Source organism: Erythrolamprus reginae, chromosome 1 (genome assembly GCF_031021105.1).
Source record: "Erythrolamprus reginae isolate rEryReg1 chromosome 1, rEryReg1.hap1, whole genome shotgun sequence".
NCBI lineage: Eukaryota > Metazoa > Chordata > Lepidosauria > Squamata > Dipsadidae > Erythrolamprus > Erythrolamprus reginae.
The window spans coordinates 392,411,039-392,428,620 of record NC_091950.1 but is presented as its reverse complement, the minus strand read 5'-3'; the positions used below and the strand labels follow the sequence as shown (position 1 = coordinate 392,428,620).

The window sequence follows — 17,582 nt, the reverse complement described above, 5'->3', positions numbered from 1 at the left end:
GCGAATGGGGGAAATGTCATAAAACGTCATGTGACAGCAATGTGACGCAGCTGAACTACAGAGAGCCTGAAGTGAGGGGAAGTAACTACAAAGAGCACCTTCCTTGCTTCCCATCAGTATTTCAATCCAGTGTTTTCATCGGCAGAGGAAACATTCACTTGCTGGGAAGTAATAGTGGAGAAGGCATATTGCTTTCCTGCACGTGCTTGTAAAGTGGTTGGTCACTGCGTGACAGAGCAAACTGGAGTAGATAGGTCATTACAGTAGCCTGACTCTGTTCTGCCTGACAGGCTGGATGAGCAGCAAGAAAAGACAAACACACACAAAGACTGGAGGGTTCCGAAACACAAAATATATTGCTTTACAAATTGGCTGAGAGCTGCAATGATGGCAGAAGAATGTCTGTTGAGGACTCAAAGGTTGGGGTTATCTGCCAAGCTGATAACGAATGTCTCAATCTCCCCAAGGTTTGTAAAAAATGCCTCCAAACCGGGCTGCAGCAAAGAGCTAGTCTTTCAAAACACAATTGTCCAAAAGCTGGGGTTTTTACGAGGACGCAAGATGTTGATTTAGAGACGAAACTCCAAGTCTGTTTCTTTTTTTCTCTGTTAAACCACGAACGATAACTCCTGCAAAGCACACTCCCACAAAACCTCCCCTTTTAAGCCTGCTGCAGCATTCCCTAATTACTCCCAGCTGTGACTAGGATCTTCTTCTGCGTCTGTGCAGCTGCTCCTGTCGTCTCATAATCCTGCACACCCGCACATTGAGGATGGGGTCATTAATCACCCCCTCCTCATCTGACCCAGACGAGGTTCTAACTGAGGGTTCCACAGGCACTGCAGGGGCCTCCACCTTCTTCAGCTTCCATCTCTCCTTACTACTCACTGTCTGAACCCTCTGAGAGCCACAAAAGTCTCTGATACTCCAATGGACCCAGCTCATCCAGTTCAAAATCTGTTACCAGAGGAGCTGGCTGTGAGCCATCCACAACAGATTCCACAGGATCTTTCCTTGGTCCAGACAGTCAGTGACTGCAAGCGTTACATAGGTGCATAATCAGTATTGGATTCCTACCTGGATGCGGGGGACAGCTGAGTATTCACAACTGATCTCAATTAAAAACGTTTCTCTGTGTGCACAACCTTGGTAAAGCAAGGAATATTCTGTGCATATATTAACAGCCTATATCTGTTATGGGGCATGGGGAAATTGATTCCCCTCGGCCACTCTGTCTTATGTATGATTTGTTTGGGTTGTATGAGTGCTTTTAATCAAGGGTTTTTAACTGTTTTGCATTTTTAATCGTTGGATTTGTATTTTGTATTCCTGTTGTGAGCCGCTTCAAGTCTTCGGAGAGGGGTGGCATACAAATCTAATAAATAAAATAAATATCTTCAGTTGTTACCTAATAATACTTCATTCCTTGGTTAGGATTTCTACTAGTTTTTTCTCATCATTCCTATCATCGTTTCCACCCACTTAGGACTGTATGACTGTAACTTGTTGCTTGTATCCTAAGGTTTTTATTAATATTGTTTCTTCATTGCTTATTTGACCCCTATGACAATCATTAAGTGTTGTAACTCATGATTCTTGACAAATGTATCTTTTCTTTTATGTAAGCTGAGAGCATATGCACCAAGACAAATTCCTTGTGTGTCCAATCACACCTGGCCAATAAAAATTCTATTGTACAGTGGTCCCTCGACTTGCGCGTTCTCGATTAGCGCGAAACGCTGCAACGCGGTTTTTCAAAAAATATTATTTAAAAAAATAAAATATTAAAAAATAATTAAAAAATATATATTAAAAAATATTTTTTTTTTTATTCTGTTCCCTGAATGGAGACCGCCGGCCGCTCAATCGGGCCGGCAGGGAACAGAATGGAGCGTTCCGCGGCGGGGCTGGGGGAGCCGAGCCCAGCCCCGTGACATTCGCTTTCCTGCCACCCGATTGAGCGGCCGGCGGTCTCCATTCAGGGAACAGAATGGAGCCTTCCGCGGCGGGGCTGGTAGGAGGGGAGCCGAGGGGATAACCGAGCCCAGCCCCGTGGGATTCGCCTTCCTCCCGCTTGCAGCCGAGTGATCGTGGGCTCCTTCGCAACCTCAGAGAGCTTCCTGGTTTTCGTGAGCTTTCATGCCCAGGAAGCTCTCCGAGGTTGCGAAGGTTACATCTTCCGCTGCCAGCCAGGCCATGCTGGCGGCAGCGGAACAATCGCTGGCTGTCAACTTTTCTTTTTAAAACTGGGCAGGAGCTGACTTGCCTCCCCAGTGCTAAAAAGAAAAGTTGACAGCCAGCGCTGCGGCTGACGGAATGCTGAGCCTCCCGTTCTCCCCCACCTCGCCCCTTCCGGTTTCGGCGGTTTCGCAGCGCTGGCTGTCAACTTTTCTTTTTAGCACTGGGGAGGCAAGTCAGCTCCTGCCCAGTTTTAAAAAGAAAAGTTGACAGCCAGCGATTGTTCCGCTGCCGCTCCGGCAACGGAGTCCGGCGCTGGGGCCATGCGGGGCCGCTCATCCAGGGGGGCGTGGACTGGCAAGCGGCAAGCGGCAAGTGGGGAAGACCAAGGGAAGGTTCCTTCAGCCGCCCAACACCTGATCCGCTCCGCAGCGCGGCAGCAGCGAGGAGCCGAAGATGGGGTTTCCCCTTTGCCTTTACCCCATCTTCGGCTCCTCGCTGCTTCCGCGCTGCGGAGCAGATCAGCTGTTGGGCGGCTGAAGGAATCTTCCCTTGGTCTTCCCCGCCGCCCACACGCAAACTCCACCATCTGCGCATGTGCGGCCATGAAAAAAAATGGCGCACATGCGCAGATGGTGGTTTTACTTCCGCATCCAGTATAACGCGGAAATCGGTTAGCGCGGGAGGTCTTGGAACGTAACCCCCGCGCTAATCGAGAGATCACTGTATTCTATTCTATATTCTATTATTTAACTTCTACCAGTCTTTGACTGTGAATCAAACTGTGGATTACTACTGCTATGACTACTACTTCTACTGATAATTGTTTAAACTTGTGTGCTGCCCAATGCTCAGTGACAGATGATCTCTGACGTACTCTATTTCTTTCATAAGGAAAATAGCAGGTTGTCCAACTGATTGCCAGGAAGAATATACCGCCCAAAGAAATAGAGACATTGGAATTTGCAAGCTTTATCTCTGCTCCACCACATGCAAAGAAGACAAGCAATTTCATCTCACTTTTACATTATTTTTTTTATTGTTTTAGATGTATATGTGTAGAGGTTATACCATACATGTGTAAGGGAGTTACAGATGAAGTGATCAGTGACACAATCTAGTTGCATTGTGGAGGGAATGCACAAGCATATGAGCCAATATGAACACATTTGCGCATGCACACACCCATATATACAAAAAGCATGGCAGCTGTGTAACACGAAGACAGGAAATTGTTATTGTTTGAATTAGTCCATTTATTCATTTAGAAAGGCTAATTTTTATTCATATATTTATTCAGTTTCTACAGTCACCCACTGAACCAAGTGACACTGGGCTATATAAAGTGGTAATATCTATGGAGATGTTAGCGACTGAATTTAGGACCATTTACCTGCATACCATGTATTCTAGTAACCAGTGTGTCAGGCCGAAGCCATCGTTTTGAGTTAGAGACTTTGGCCTGTCACAAGTAGAGTAGTACCGTGGGAATTGGGAGGGGTGCTTGTGTGAGGGGAAAGATACTAGCCACAACAAATTCCTTCCGGAAGATTCAAGGTCATCCTTTGTTCAGCACCAGTGGAAGTACAGGGGAGGAAAGTAGACGATGAGAGAACCGGAGTGGTCCACGTGATGAACTTGTGGGTGTGAGGACGAGGGATGAACCTTAACCTGGGTGAGGTACTGTGGGAAAAGTTAGTATCTGTTTGACTACAGTACGTATCCCATATGTTAATAAACTTGAACTTGGGAAGAAGGCCAAGGTTTGGACTCTGATTTATTTCTCGGATGTTTATACCTCCGGGACCGCCTTCTGCCGCATGAATCCCAGCGGCCGGTTAGGTCCCACAGAGTTGGCCTTCTCTGGGTCCCGTTGACTAAGCAATGCCGTCTGGCGGGGCCCAGGGGAAGAGCCTTCTTTGTGGTGGCCCCGGCCCTCTGGAACCAACTCCCCCCATAGATCAGAACCGCCCCCACCCTCCTTGCCTTTCGTAAGTTGTTGAAAACTCACCTTTGCTGCCAGGCATGGGGAAATTGACACCTCCCCTAACTACTGTTTTATACGTATGGTTTGATTGGGTTGTGTGATTATTTTATTAATAAGGGTTTTTAAATTGTGTTTTTAGATATTGGATTTGTACTTTGTTATTATTGTTGTGAGCCGCCCTGAGTTCTCGGAGAGGGGCGGCATACAAATCTAATAAATTATTATTATTATTTATTGGGACGGTGACACAGCATTTATTCATTCATTCATTCATTCATTCATTCATTCATTCATTCATTCATTCATTCATTCATTCATTCATTGGATTTGTATGCCGCCCCTCTCCGGAGACTCGGGGCGGCTAACAGCAATAATAAAACAGCATATAATAATAATCCAATACTAAAAACAATTAAAAACCCATTATTATAAAAAACCAAACATACATACAGACATACCCTGCATAAAATTGTAAAGGCCTAGGGGGAAAGAGTATCTCAATTCCCCCATGCCTGGCGGCAGAGGTGGCTTTTAAGTAGCTTACGAAAGGCAAGGAGGGTGGGGGCAATTCTAATCTCCGGGGGGAGTTGGTTCCAGAGGGCCAGGGCTGCCACAGAGAAGGCTCTTCCCCTGGGTCCCGCCAAGCGGCATTGTTTAGTTGACAGGACCCGGAGAAGACCCACTCTGTGGGACCTAACTGGTTGCTGGGATTCGTGCAGCAGAAGGCGGTCCCTGAGATAATCTGGTCCGGTGCCATGAAGGGCTTTATAGGTCATAACCAACACTTTGAATTGTGACCGGAAACTGATCGGCAACCAATGCAGACTGCGGAGTGTTGGTGTAACATGGGCATATTTGGGAAAGCCCATGATTGCTCTCGCAGCTGCATTCTGAACAATCTGAAGTATGGGAGGAACCAACCCCTGAAGTTTGATCACTTTAGGCCCGTAAGGCGGAGTTAGGTCAGTCATATATAAATGAAAGTTAGTATCTATCCCACATGGCTCTGCTAATAAATTGGAACTTGGAAGAAGGCCAAGGCTTGGACTCTGATTTATTTCTCGGATGTTTATTGGGAGGCGGGCACAGTGATTGCTCCTCCTACTTACTTTGCAGCTACAATTCTTTTCCTTTGAAGTTCCCAAAATTAAGGAAACTCAGTGACTTGAAGCGATTTTCCAAGCTTACCCCCTAAGCTGCTGAAAATGGAATTTGACAGTGCAGAAGAAATGACGCCATCCATTCCCCATTATCTTGATGCCTTCCTGGAGAGACAGCTGTCTGCAGTGAAGAGCTTTTTTTTAACAAAAATGTCCACTTTTTTTGAGTGGGTGGAAGAAAAAAGGGAGAATTTACATTCCTGGAGGTCCTGGGGGCCCTGGAAATCCACGCGGACCTCGTAATCCTGGATCTCCCTTTGGGCCCATCAGCCCTAAAGAACCAGGGCGCCCGGGTTTGCCTGGGACGCCTGGGTACCCAGGTTGGCCAGGTGGGCCAGCTGGACCAACGACCCCCTCGGGACCTGGAGATCCAGGGTCCCCTTTGGGGCCCGCCCGCCCCTTGGAGCCCCCTAGTCCAAAGCTACCCTTGCTTCCTTTGAATCCAGTGGGGCCCTTTGTGCCCACAGCGCCTCTCTCGCCTTGAGGCCCAGAAGGTCCGAGAGGGCCCAAGGACCCTGGGGGCCCAGGAGGGCCCAAACTCCCCATGTCACCCTTTAGTCCTCTGTTTCCAGGTGGCCCTTTAACGCCGAGACTTCCTCTGAATCCTCTGGGGCCAGGAGGGCCTGGAACACCTGAAGAAAGAAAGAAGAGGCAAGGAAAGACTAAGAGGACGGGCAGCAACACCAGTTTTCTTAAATAAAAGATTTACATTGTTTCTTATTAAACTCATCCCTAAATAGTATGCAAAATAAGATTATTACACGTCATGCAATCATTTCTGTTAAATAATGGTGTTTGATAAAAATGGTACCATTGGTTAAAAAAAAGAAATTACAGTACTTAAAAATTATACATGTCCAACTAAAACAACGTGTAAAACCAGTAAACAACGACATGAATCATAATACCAAATTGAAACGATAAAATGTAAACATCGATCGACACAAATTTTGAACTACAAAGAAACTGAATGAATAAATTTATAAATCACTGATAAATGATGGCACTAGCAACTACGTCAAATACATATGGATAAAACTTCAGGAAAATCTATACCACCTATATGTTTAAACCACAGGACGCAAAACATAGAAGCCCCAGCTCTAACGCTGGCCCCCCACACTCTTTTTACTACTCTTCTTTTGCTCTATTTTTCTATTCGTCCTCCTCTTGTATTTTCCCCCCTTCTATCTAAATCCCTTTCCCTTTCCTTCCCTAATCACGCATGCTATATAAGTAAACTATAATTGCTAGAATGTACATTATATATATTCCCTTTATTTTTCTGTACCCTGTTTTTAATGTATATAACCAATAAACATATTTTTTTTAAAAAAAGATAAAAGCCCAAGAAACAAGCAGAATAGCTGAAAAAATGGTATCTTCTGATTCACTGTAGAAGATGACACCGAAAACAATCTCCCTTAATGACCCCCTAAGGATCCTCAAGTAAGGATACTATAGATCAGTGATGGGCTCCTATGGGTATGGTCAGCTATGCAGAACTGGTAGAAAAAAAATGATATTTTTTTTCCTTTTTTTTCCCTTCTGGGCTCTGGGTATGTTTTTCCTATCACCGTAAATGAGGTTGAAGGTGTATAATTTTAGAAGAGCTGTGCATGTGTGTGGGTGTGTATGTATGTACACATACAGTTTATATAGTAGATAATGAATGTTTTTGTATGCCTATGTGTACTATGTATGCACATGTATGGCATATATACAGTACATAGAATTAAAGAGTATACTTTGGATGTCCACTAATAGTAATGGAAATTGTATCTCTTTGAGGCGAGGAGAGGCCAGGCACCCTAACCCTAATCCAAACCTTTGACGTGACCGATGTCAAGTTGGCCAGCTTCAAGCCAGTCACTTGACCTTTAAGCCAACCCCCAGTCACATGATTGTCAAGCCACTACCACCTGGTCACATGGCCGGCAAGCCACACCCACAAAATAAGCCACACCCACAGCGTGGTAGTAAAATTTTTTGCAGCCCTTCCCTGCTCCATGGTGCCACAAGCACAGACTCTGGGCTCCATATCCCCTGCCAGTGCCCCTTTATGGATTCAAATTCCCCAACAATGAGCAAGGTAAATATTTATTTCATTTTTGTGGTGCTGGATTTTTAAGGAGTTTGAGGCGTGCCCCTTGCATCCCTTAAAACTTTCTCAACTTCCCCCAAACCTTTTGGAGTTTGGGGGGAAATTACTTTGGTGTACAACCCCATCCCTGCAGTGCCTGGCATAATTCCTGGCATGATCAAATGGACATGAATTGATTACAAGAGCAGCTTAAGAACCGAAGAAGCTTCTTGGATGAGAAGTGAAAGGTCTTCAAGGAAAAAGAAAGTCCAGTTGCCTTTTGCAAAGGCACCATTGGGACAGCAGCTTTAGAGCTTGCTTAAGGAATGCCGATGACTCTAAAGTGTGCAATAGGGTTGATATTCCTGGAGGGGTCTGTAATATGGTAAATGATTTAGCGTTACTAGATAAATGGTCAAAGCAATGGAAACTGCAGTTTAATGTTTCCAAATGTAAAATAATGCACTTGGGGAAAAGGAATCCTAAATCTGAGTATTTCATTGGCAGTTCTGTGTTAGCAAAAACTTCAGAAGAGAAGGATTTAGGGGTAGTGATTTCTGACAGTCTCAAAATGGGTGAACAGTGTGGTCGGGCGGTAGGAAAGGCAAGTAGGATGCTTGGCTGCATAGCTAGGGGTATAACAAGCAGGAAGAGGGAGATTGTGATCCCCTTATATAGAGCGCTGGTGAGACCACATTTGGAGTACTGTGTTCAGTTCTGGAGACCTCACCTACAAAAAGATATTGACAAAATTGAACAGGTCCAAAGACGGGCTACAAGAATGGTGGAAGGTCTTAAGTATAAAACGTATCAGGAAAGACTGAATGAACTCAATCTGTATAGTCTGGAAGACAGAAGGAAAAGGGGGACATGATCGAAACATTTAAATATGTTAAAGGGTTAAATAGGGTTCAGGAGGGAAGTGTTTTTAACAGGAAAGTGAACACAAGAACAAGGGGACACAATCTGAAGTTAGTTGGGGGAAAGATCAAAGGCAACATGAGAAAATATTATTTTACTGAAAGAGTAGTAGATCCTTGGAACAAACTTCCAGCAGACGTGGTTGGGAAATGCCTGGGATAAACATATATCCATTGTAAGATAAAATACAGGAAATAGTAAAAGGGCAGACTAGATGGACCAAGAGGTCTTTTTCTGCCGTCAGTCTTCTATGTTTCTATGAATGAGCAATGGACAGAGGTGGTGCACTTGGTGGGCTCAAATAAACCCTTCTGCCATCCTATAACCCTCTGTAACTTCAGGACATATTTTGGACTGCTCTGTTTTTGTGGCGGCACCATTACTTCATCCTGCCTGAGACATAAAATAGCCTGACTTAGGCCCAAGGCATATCAAGTGCACCAAAGCTTTTTGGATTTGTTTGCCTTCTCATTTTTTTTTTGCGATGTTTGTTTTGGCTTGTTTTTTTCCTCTGTCTGCAAATGTTCCAGTAATAATTATAACAACATTCCATATGCATTTTGTGCACTTTCTTCTTAAAGCACATATTTTGTATTTGTTTCCCTCTAAAGCAGCGGTCCCCAAACTACGGGCCGCGGGCCGGATGCGGCCCGCTGAGGCGATTTATCCGGCCCGCAGGGAGCACACGAGATTTTATCGATAGATATAATAAGCTCTCGAATCTCCCGTCCATTCACCCCGGAGGATGAGGTGAGGAGGAGACGGTGCAGAGGCAAGGGGTGGGGAGGAAAGCGGGCCTGCAATTGGCCCCTTGCAGGCCCACTTTCGTCCCCGCCCCTTGCCTCTGCACTGTCTCCTCCTCACCTCATCCTCCGCGGTGAATGGACGGGAGATTCAGGAACCCCCGAATTTGCCCGAATGGAGGCAGCGGCGGCGGCTTCAAGGGACCTGGTCCTTCTCGGCGCTGCGTTGCTGCAGCCTCCGAGCTCCGCTGTTGTCCCCGGGCACTGTTACCTCAGCTGCGCTGAGAGAGAAAGAGAGAGAGCGTGGTGGGCGGCTTGCCGGTCCACGGCCCCCTGGATGAGCGGCCCCGCATGGCCCCAGCACCGGACTTCGCCGTCGCCTCTGCCCCCGTCCGGCTCTCCAGCAAAGAGTCCACCCCTTTGCCCTCCATGGCTCCCAGCGCCCGGCCCCAGGCCACCGCCACCTCCTCCTCCGGGTAGCGCACCCGAGCTCTTCCTGCAGGAACGGGTGGTGGGGTGGAAGTGGTTGGACTTATCTACACGCGCGCCTGCTGATTGGGAAGAGGGGGAAAAAATCTGCGCCTCCAAAGAGGGGAGGGGGGGGAAGAAAGAAAAAAAGAGCTCCAACTTGGCGGAAGGCGGAGGGGAGAACCGAGCATGCTGCAGCAAGTTTGCTTGGCTTTCTGGGGCTTTTTTTTCCTCCCCTTCCACCACCCCTGTCTGAATGTCGTTTGCCGCTTAGGAGTGACCCTCTCTCGGGCTTGTTGTGGATGCGGCGCGGATGAGGGGGAAAGCCGTAAGCGCGAATTAGCAAAACCAGTTCAACCTCTTCTTCGCTTCCTTATCGACTACTGAAGAAAAAAGAAGCTTCGTTGGGATTTTGGCTCTCCACAGAGACTTTCCAAATGTGCTTTTCAGGGCAGCCGGGCTTTCCCCCTCATCCACGCCGCATCCACAACAAGCCGGAGAGAGGGTCACTCCTAAGCGGCAAACGACATTCAGACAGGGGTGGTGGAAGGGGAGGAGAAAAAAAGCCCCAGAAAGCCAAGCAAACTTGCTGCAGCACGCTCAGTTCTCCCCTCCGCCTTCCGCCAAGTTGGAACTCTTTTTTTCTTTCTTCCCCCCCCTCCCCTCTTTGGAGGCGCAGATTTTTTCCCCTCTCTTCCCAATCAGCAGGCGCGCGTGTAGATAAGTCCAACCACTTCCACCCCACCACCCGTTCCTGCAGGAAGAGCTCGGGCGCGCTACCCGGAGGCGGAGGCGGTGTGGGGCTGGGCACCGTGGAGGGCGAAGGGGTGGACGTGATTGCTGCCTCTTAGCTAGAGAGCCGGGCGGGGGCGGAGGTGACGGTGAAGTCCGGTACTCTCCGCTCTCTCTCTCTCTCTCTCAGCGCAGCTTAGAAGTAACAATGCCCAAGGACAGCAGTGGAGTTTGGAGGCTTTAGCAACGCAGCACCATGAAGGACCGTATGTTGGTCCTTTGAAACCACCGCCGCCTCCGTTCAGGTGAATTCAGGGGGTTAGCTGGAGAGCCGGACGGGGGCGGAGGCGACGGCGAAGTCCAGTGCTGGGGCATGCAGAACTGCTCATTCAGGGGGCCGTGGACTGGCAAGCTGCCCTCCGCTCTCTCTTTCTCTCTCTGTTGCCAGCGTGGTGTATGAGAAAGAGAAAGCAAGAGAGAGAGAGAAAGAGGGAGAGATAGAGAGTGAGAGAGAAAGGATAGAAATATAGTGAGAGATAGAGAGGGAGAGAGAAAGAGGGAGAGATAGAAATAGAGTGAGAGAGAAAGAAAGAGGGAGAGGGAGGGAGAGAGGGAGAGATAGAAATAGAATGAGAAAGAAAGCAAGAGAAAGAGGGCGGAAGAGGGAGAGATACAAAGAGGGAGAGAGAAAGAGGGAGTGAAAGAGACAGAGAAGAGAGAAAGAGAGAGGGACAGAGAGAAAGAGGGAGAGAGAGAGGAAGACAGAAAGGGGGATAGATGGAAAGAGTGAGAGAGAGAGAAAAAGAGAAAGAGAAAAATGAGAAAATGAGGGAGAGGAAAATGAAACGAGAGAGAAGGAAGAAAAGAGAGGGAAGAGAGAAGTAGAGAGGAGGGAGGGAAGGAAGGAAGGAGAAATGGAGGGAGTTTCTTGATTTAAGTTTAAATTTACTTGTTAATAAAAATGTATAAATTACTTTATTACTTAATTACTTCTTATTTTAAATATTGTTTTTGTTCCCATTTTGTTTTTTACTTTAAATAAGATATGTGCAGTGTGCATAGGGATTTGTTCATAGGGTTTTTTTTATAGTCCGGCCCTCCAACAGTCTGAGGGACAGTAAACTGGCCCCCTGTGTAAAAAGTTTGGGGACCCCTGCTCTAAAGCAACAGTGTTGTATTTTTTCTTGTATATGTAATTTTGCAGGTTATAATTTTGTAGGTTATAAAACCAGAAGTTTCACATAGATTTAAAGAAACTTAAGTATCAAGAGCTTTTCTTTAAATATTCTAGGACAGTGATGGTGAACCTTTTTGGGTTTATTTATTTATTTTATTTATTAGACTTGTATGCTGCCCCTCTCTCCGTAGACTCGGGGCGGCTAACAACAATAATCAAAACAGCATATAACAAATCTAATATTTCAAATAGTTAAAGAAAACCCTTATTAAAAAACCAAACATACACACAAACATACCATGCATAAATTGTGTAGGACTGGGGGGAAGGAATAATTGAGATATTTCCCCCGGGCCTATATAATTTATGTATGGTATGTTTGTAGGTATGTCTGTTTAAAAATGGTTTTTTTAAAAACTATTTTAAATTGTAAATTATTAGATTTGTCATGAACTGTTTTATTGTGTTGTGAGACGCCCCGAGTCTACGGAAAAGGGTGGCATTCAAATCAAATCAAATCAAATCACATCACATCAAATAAACAAACAAACAAACAAACATCTCAATTCCCCCATGCCTGACGACAGAGGTGAGTTTTAAGAAGCTTATGAAAGGCAAGGAGGGTGGGGGCAATTCTGATCTCTGGGGGGAGCTGGTTCCAAGGCTCTTCCCCTGGGTCCCGCCAGATGGCATTGTTTAGTTGACGGGATCCGGAGAAGGCCAACTCTGTGAGACCTAAGTGGTCACTGGGATTTGTGCGGCAGAAGGCGGTCCCGGAGATATTCTGGTCCAGTGCCATGAAGGGCTTTATAGGTCATAACCAACAGGTTATTTGTCAAAATCCAGGCACACCTGACTACCTGGGCTTATCAGATCAGCCTTGAGAGGGAGGAAAACCACCAGGCTGGCAGATAATGGAATGGTGATTTTCTCTCTCTCTCTCTTTCTCTTATATTAACTTCTAAAAGGAAGTGGTGGCTATTCTGCTCAAAATTTAATACCAGTTTTGTGGCAAATAACATGAGTTAACATTTTTTGTTCCCTGCAAAGTTTTTCTTTCTCAACTGTATTAACACAATGGGAGTATCCAGTTCTGTGCATACGTGTTTAGAAATGTTCCATTGAGTTTTCTGGGGCTTATTTCCAAGTAAAAGGGCATAGAATTTGCTCTATTGTGAGCAATAACAAAAGATGGACTCACAAATTGCAATAAACTATAGTATGTTTTAACTCTGTTGTACTGTTGTACTAAGACATAAACTGTGTCTTGCAGATCAGAAATATTGTATTCATACATTGCTCTAAATTAAAAGACCAGAGGAATTAAGGCTTAACCCAATGTGTGAACCCAACCTTGCTTGCAAACAAATGCAGTCAAGTCTGATAGGGAGATAATAATTGGGTGAAGACATCACACTATGCCATAAGATAATTTACTACTTCACATTTATAAAGCTGTAGGATCTACTTATTGTGATGTAGTATTACATAGAAACAAAAACATACATAAGAATTTGTTTGTTAAATCGTGGTCAGATAATGTGTATGGACATATGTTGTTTTTTGGGGGGATGTCCAAATTTATGATAGAGAAAAAAAATAATTTTGAATAAGTTCCTCTTTAACCTTTTCCTCCTGCTTTCTTGACTAATTCCCATCAAAGTTGTAAATTGTTACGTGAAAAGGGATTTACACAGTTAGAAAAGTAACAGACATTTTTAAAAATCATTTTGTGTACCCTGTTTACTGGCTTTTCAAACTGAAAGCTTTCTGTAGACATTCTATAATTACCGGACTCCATAGTGTCATCCCCAAACCCCCAACACTTTATCCTTAGATTATCTACGGTTGACCTATCCAGATTCCTAAGAGGTCAGTAAGGGGCGAGTACAAGTGCACTAGAGTGCCTTCCGTCCCCTGTCCTATTGCTCTCCTATATCTCCTATACCTTTCTTCTATTCCTATATCTCTTCTTCTATTCTTTCATTGATATGTTCTATTACTTTATCTTCTTTTCTATTATTTCTTAGATATATTTTACTATGAGTATCTCCTCTATAACCTTCATCGTGTATTTTACTATGTGTATATAGATATATACCCACTAAAACCCTCATTGTGTATTGGACAAAAATAAATAAATAAAATAAATAAATATAAGCATCCCTGGGTAAGCTCAAACATACCCTATCTTTTAGTTTATGAGTTTTTTTTTAATTTGGAAAAATATATTTCTAATAAATCATTAATAGACACCCTCCCCCCCTCCCATTCTCACAGCCCCATTAAATGGATGGAATGATTCTACATTACGATGCTTTTACTTGGGGGGAGATATTCTCCTTGGAAACCCAATCCTGCCATTCCTTTACCTTGTATGATGGTGATATTCTTCAGGACCTCCCCATGTCGGATATCAACAGCTTTCATCTCTTCCATGACCATCGAAAGGTTGCGAATGTTGAAGTTTAACTGGGCATTGAGCAGGCTGAAACGCTCCCGCAGAACATCTGTGAAGCTCGTCACGAGGCTGACCGATTTGTTCAGGTAGTAAAGCTCCTCAGCGTGGGTGTGGAAGCCCAGTGTGCAAGAGAGGCGCACGTCGTCCAGGTACTTGAGCATGCTGTGGACGTGGCTATCCGTGGCGTTGATGTTGCTAAAGATGGTGCTGATCTCAATCTCATGGGACGTCATGCGGCCTTCCAAGGTCTGAAAATGCTCAGCGGTCCGGTTCTGTATGTATTGGGTGTGGTACTGAAAGTCTTGCATGTTCTCCTTGTGGTCATCCAAGAAAGAGGAGATGTTGTCTAGCTGCAACTGTAGCCCTGTTGCTTGGAGTATGAGGTCGTGCATACTCTCTGAATTCTGGCTGATCCTTTGCGAGGCAATGGCTAAATTGGTTTGAATATTCTTAATCAGGTCAGCTGTTTTGGAAGAGGTGACCTTCAAGCTGCCAAAAAGCCGGGTGTAGTTCTGCCACTCAGACACAATCTTCTGTAGCGTGAGGGTCTCCTCGTTGGTCTTTCTTTGGATGATCTGGACCCAGTCTGAGGTCTGCCTGTTGGTAAAGTTTATCTGCAGCAAAGCAGTCTCAACATCAAAGTGTTCCTGGGTCAGGTCCTTGAGTGAGCTACCTAGCTGAGATGTGGCAGCCTGCCAGCCCATCACCTGGGCCAGAAAGAGGCTCAAACTCTGGTTGACCTGCTGAACAGCAAAGAAACACCTATCTACGTCATCCGTGATCTTGCTGCTGGAAGACGAGAGCTGCTGGTGGGCTTGTGCGGCTCGATCAAGTAATACATCCTGGGCCAAGAGCTTCTTTTGAATCTCCTCCAGCTCCTTTTTCAATTTGCTGATTTCCTGTCCAAGTTGCCCTGTGTCATGACACAAGGAGCAGTTGTCCACTGATTTCTGATCTGAACGAAGGAGCAGAAGCATATCAGTTTAGTTGATAATTCTGCTTTAATGCTGAAGTTTAAGCAATAAGCAATTACACTTGGTTCCTTCCCATGATTAAATTGTAAACAACATCAGTATGGGTTTCTACCCGGTGTTCTGGGCACGGGCCTCCAGAGTGAATCCCAACTCAGAAATCACTTATTTTATGATAAAAATCCCAATCTTTATTTAAATCAAGCATACATGATGAAACACTGGGTTTAAAAAAGCATAGAAGCAGTTATTTTTCTCTTTAGAGCTAGTTCTGATCTATATCTGGGAAGAGCGCCAGAAACTCATTCTTATCTGCATTCCTGAGATAAAGCCCATTCATTTATTTAAACATAAGTGTCTGCTCATCAAAGCTTTCCCCAGCACAGCGTCCAACAAGGATTGTCTTTCTGAAGCAGAAATTTTGAAGCAGAAATCATGGTTTTAAAGCTTTGTTCAAGCACACCCCAGTTTCACGCCTCTTCCATAGAACGGCGTTGATTCTCCACACCCCATTTCCCACAATCCTTTCCCTTTTATACTGCCTAGAAGTCACATCACACCTCAAAGAGGCTAAGGCTTTAAGCTAATACCTTTTACTCTGTAACTCCTCTCCCTTCGGAGCATTCTTCTATAGTGAGGGTTGATCCAATTGCTTTCCACTCGCATGTCTTCCTCACTCTCTGACTGGGACCACTCCCCCACTGTCACATCAACCCCTCTAACGGTTCCTCAGGCTCACTCAAGTCACTTTCTGCCTCACTTTATAACCTCACTTTCCTGTCGTTCTCTGCTTCATCTGGCACCCCCCCCCCCATCCCAGAGTAACCAGAGGGGCCTGGCTCATCCTCCTCACAATCTAACATGACCTAAGGTGGACAAGGAACACTCACAACATCCGGCATGGGCCACACTGCACATCAGTAGTAAAATGGGAGCTGTGTGTGCAGCTTTGGGTGTCCGGCATGCGTGGTGCATGTCCCAGTGAGGTTTTGCTTCTGTGCATGTGTAGCAAGTAAAATTTTGTGAGGAGACGTGCGTGAGAGAGAGATTTTGGCAATTTTTGGGTTGTGTGGAAGCAAAATAAAATCAGCGAAATCTCACACATGCACATGTACCCTCACGAGGTTACGCTTCCTGCACATGCACAGTAGCAAAATCTTGCTGGGATGTGCATGCATGCGCATGCCAGACACCTAAAGCTGCACTGCAGCGCATTGGTAGCAGTGGGAGTGGCAACCCTCGCCCGAACAACATGTTAGGAAAATAATATGCTTGCAGGAAAATAAATACATATTATAGAATCCAGTTTCACTTGTTGCAAAATTTAAGCTAAAGTGATACCGAATAGCTTCCCAATGTGATTATCTGCAAATCACATCAGTCCAGGAAGCTTGGTCCCTGTTGCCTGAGGATGATGTAAGCTATTTTTAAACACAGCTGGAAACAATAAGTTGGGGGTGGCTGAACCCAGCACACAAACAGCTGGAGGCACTGGTGGCATTGCTTAATTTCTTACTACAAGGTCCTTGATCTGGATTTCCCCCCCATCATTGTAATCTGCTAATACCTGAGAAATGAGAAATGGATCACAGGTTTTTGACATCGTCTCATTTGAACTTCAGTTACCAAAATGTTGTTGAATAAAAAACCCCCAAGTTCTAACCACCATGTTTCTAAACTGTTCTTTAAGGCAAAACATATATTTAAGCTGTTTTAAAACAGCCCATATTTTAAGATTTATTGGCCAAGTGTGATTGGACACAAGGGATTTGTCTTTGGTGCTTATGCTCTCAGTGTACATAAAATAAAAGGTACATTTGTCAAGAATCATGAGGTACAACACTTAATGATTGTCATAGGGTACAAATAATCCAATCATATTAGAAACCAGTCAATATAAATCATAAGGATACAAGCAACAAAGTTACAGTCATACAGTCATTTGTGGAAGGAGAAGATTAATAGTAGTGCAGACTTAATAAATAGTTTGACAGTGTTGAGGGAATTATTTGTTTAGCAGAGTTATGGCATTCGGGAAAAACTGTTCTTGTGCCTAGGTATTCATTCTGGTGTGCACTGCTCTATAGCATTGTTTTGAGGGCAGGAGTTGAAACAGTTTGTGTCCAGGTTGCAAGGGGCTGTAAATATTTTCACAGCCCTCTTTGACTCATGCAGTATACAGGTCCTCAATGGAAGGCAAGTTGCTAGCAATTGTTTTTTCTGCAGTTCTGATTATCCTCCTGTACCATATCAGCATGGGAACTTAAAATAAATGGAGTTAGGGTAATTAGAATGTAACATTCCTGTTTTGGGTTGAAAACATTAAAGTAGCAACATTGTTGTTACCTAGTTCCTGAAGATTTTTTTGGACTGACACAATCGTCTTTTCACAGTACGTCTGAGTTGAGTTAAATTTATCAGATATTGATCCCACTTTCTTGAAAACTGCAAGAAAAGCATGAAAAATGAATTAGCATGTGATTGTCTTTGACTCAAGATTACAACTTCATAATTCATTATCAACTCAAGGTGAATAACAAGGTTGGGCAGCATAAAATATTCAGGATGAAAGAAAACTCCATCTAAAAGATTTTAATTGTGTTTGTTCATTTCCCATTGCACCCTAAGCCAAACAATGATGCAAATTTAAACAGGAAAGGGCTAATCCAAAAATAACATGTGCAAAATCATCTTAACAATC

General features: G+C 44.6%; 1 protein-coding gene across 1 annotated transcript in view; it reads right to left on the bottom strand.

Moving 5' to 3' along the window:
• Positions 1-3,410: 3,410 nt before the first annotated feature.
• The window catches only part of SCARA3 (scavenger receptor class A member 3), a 36,051-nt gene continuing 21,879 nt past the window's right edge, over positions 3,411-17,582 (bottom strand). The window contains exons 4-6 of the mRNA XM_070734909.1: positions 17,228-17,326; positions 13,822-14,865; positions 3,411-5,957 (exon numbers count right to left, since the gene is read on the bottom strand). Of these exons, the coding sequence (XP_070591010.1) occupies positions 5,518-5,957; positions 13,822-14,865; positions 17,228-17,326 (1,583 nt within the window). The 3' untranslated portion in view covers positions 3,411-5,517. The remainder of the gene's footprint in view (positions 5,958-13,821; positions 14,866-17,227; positions 17,327-17,582) is intronic.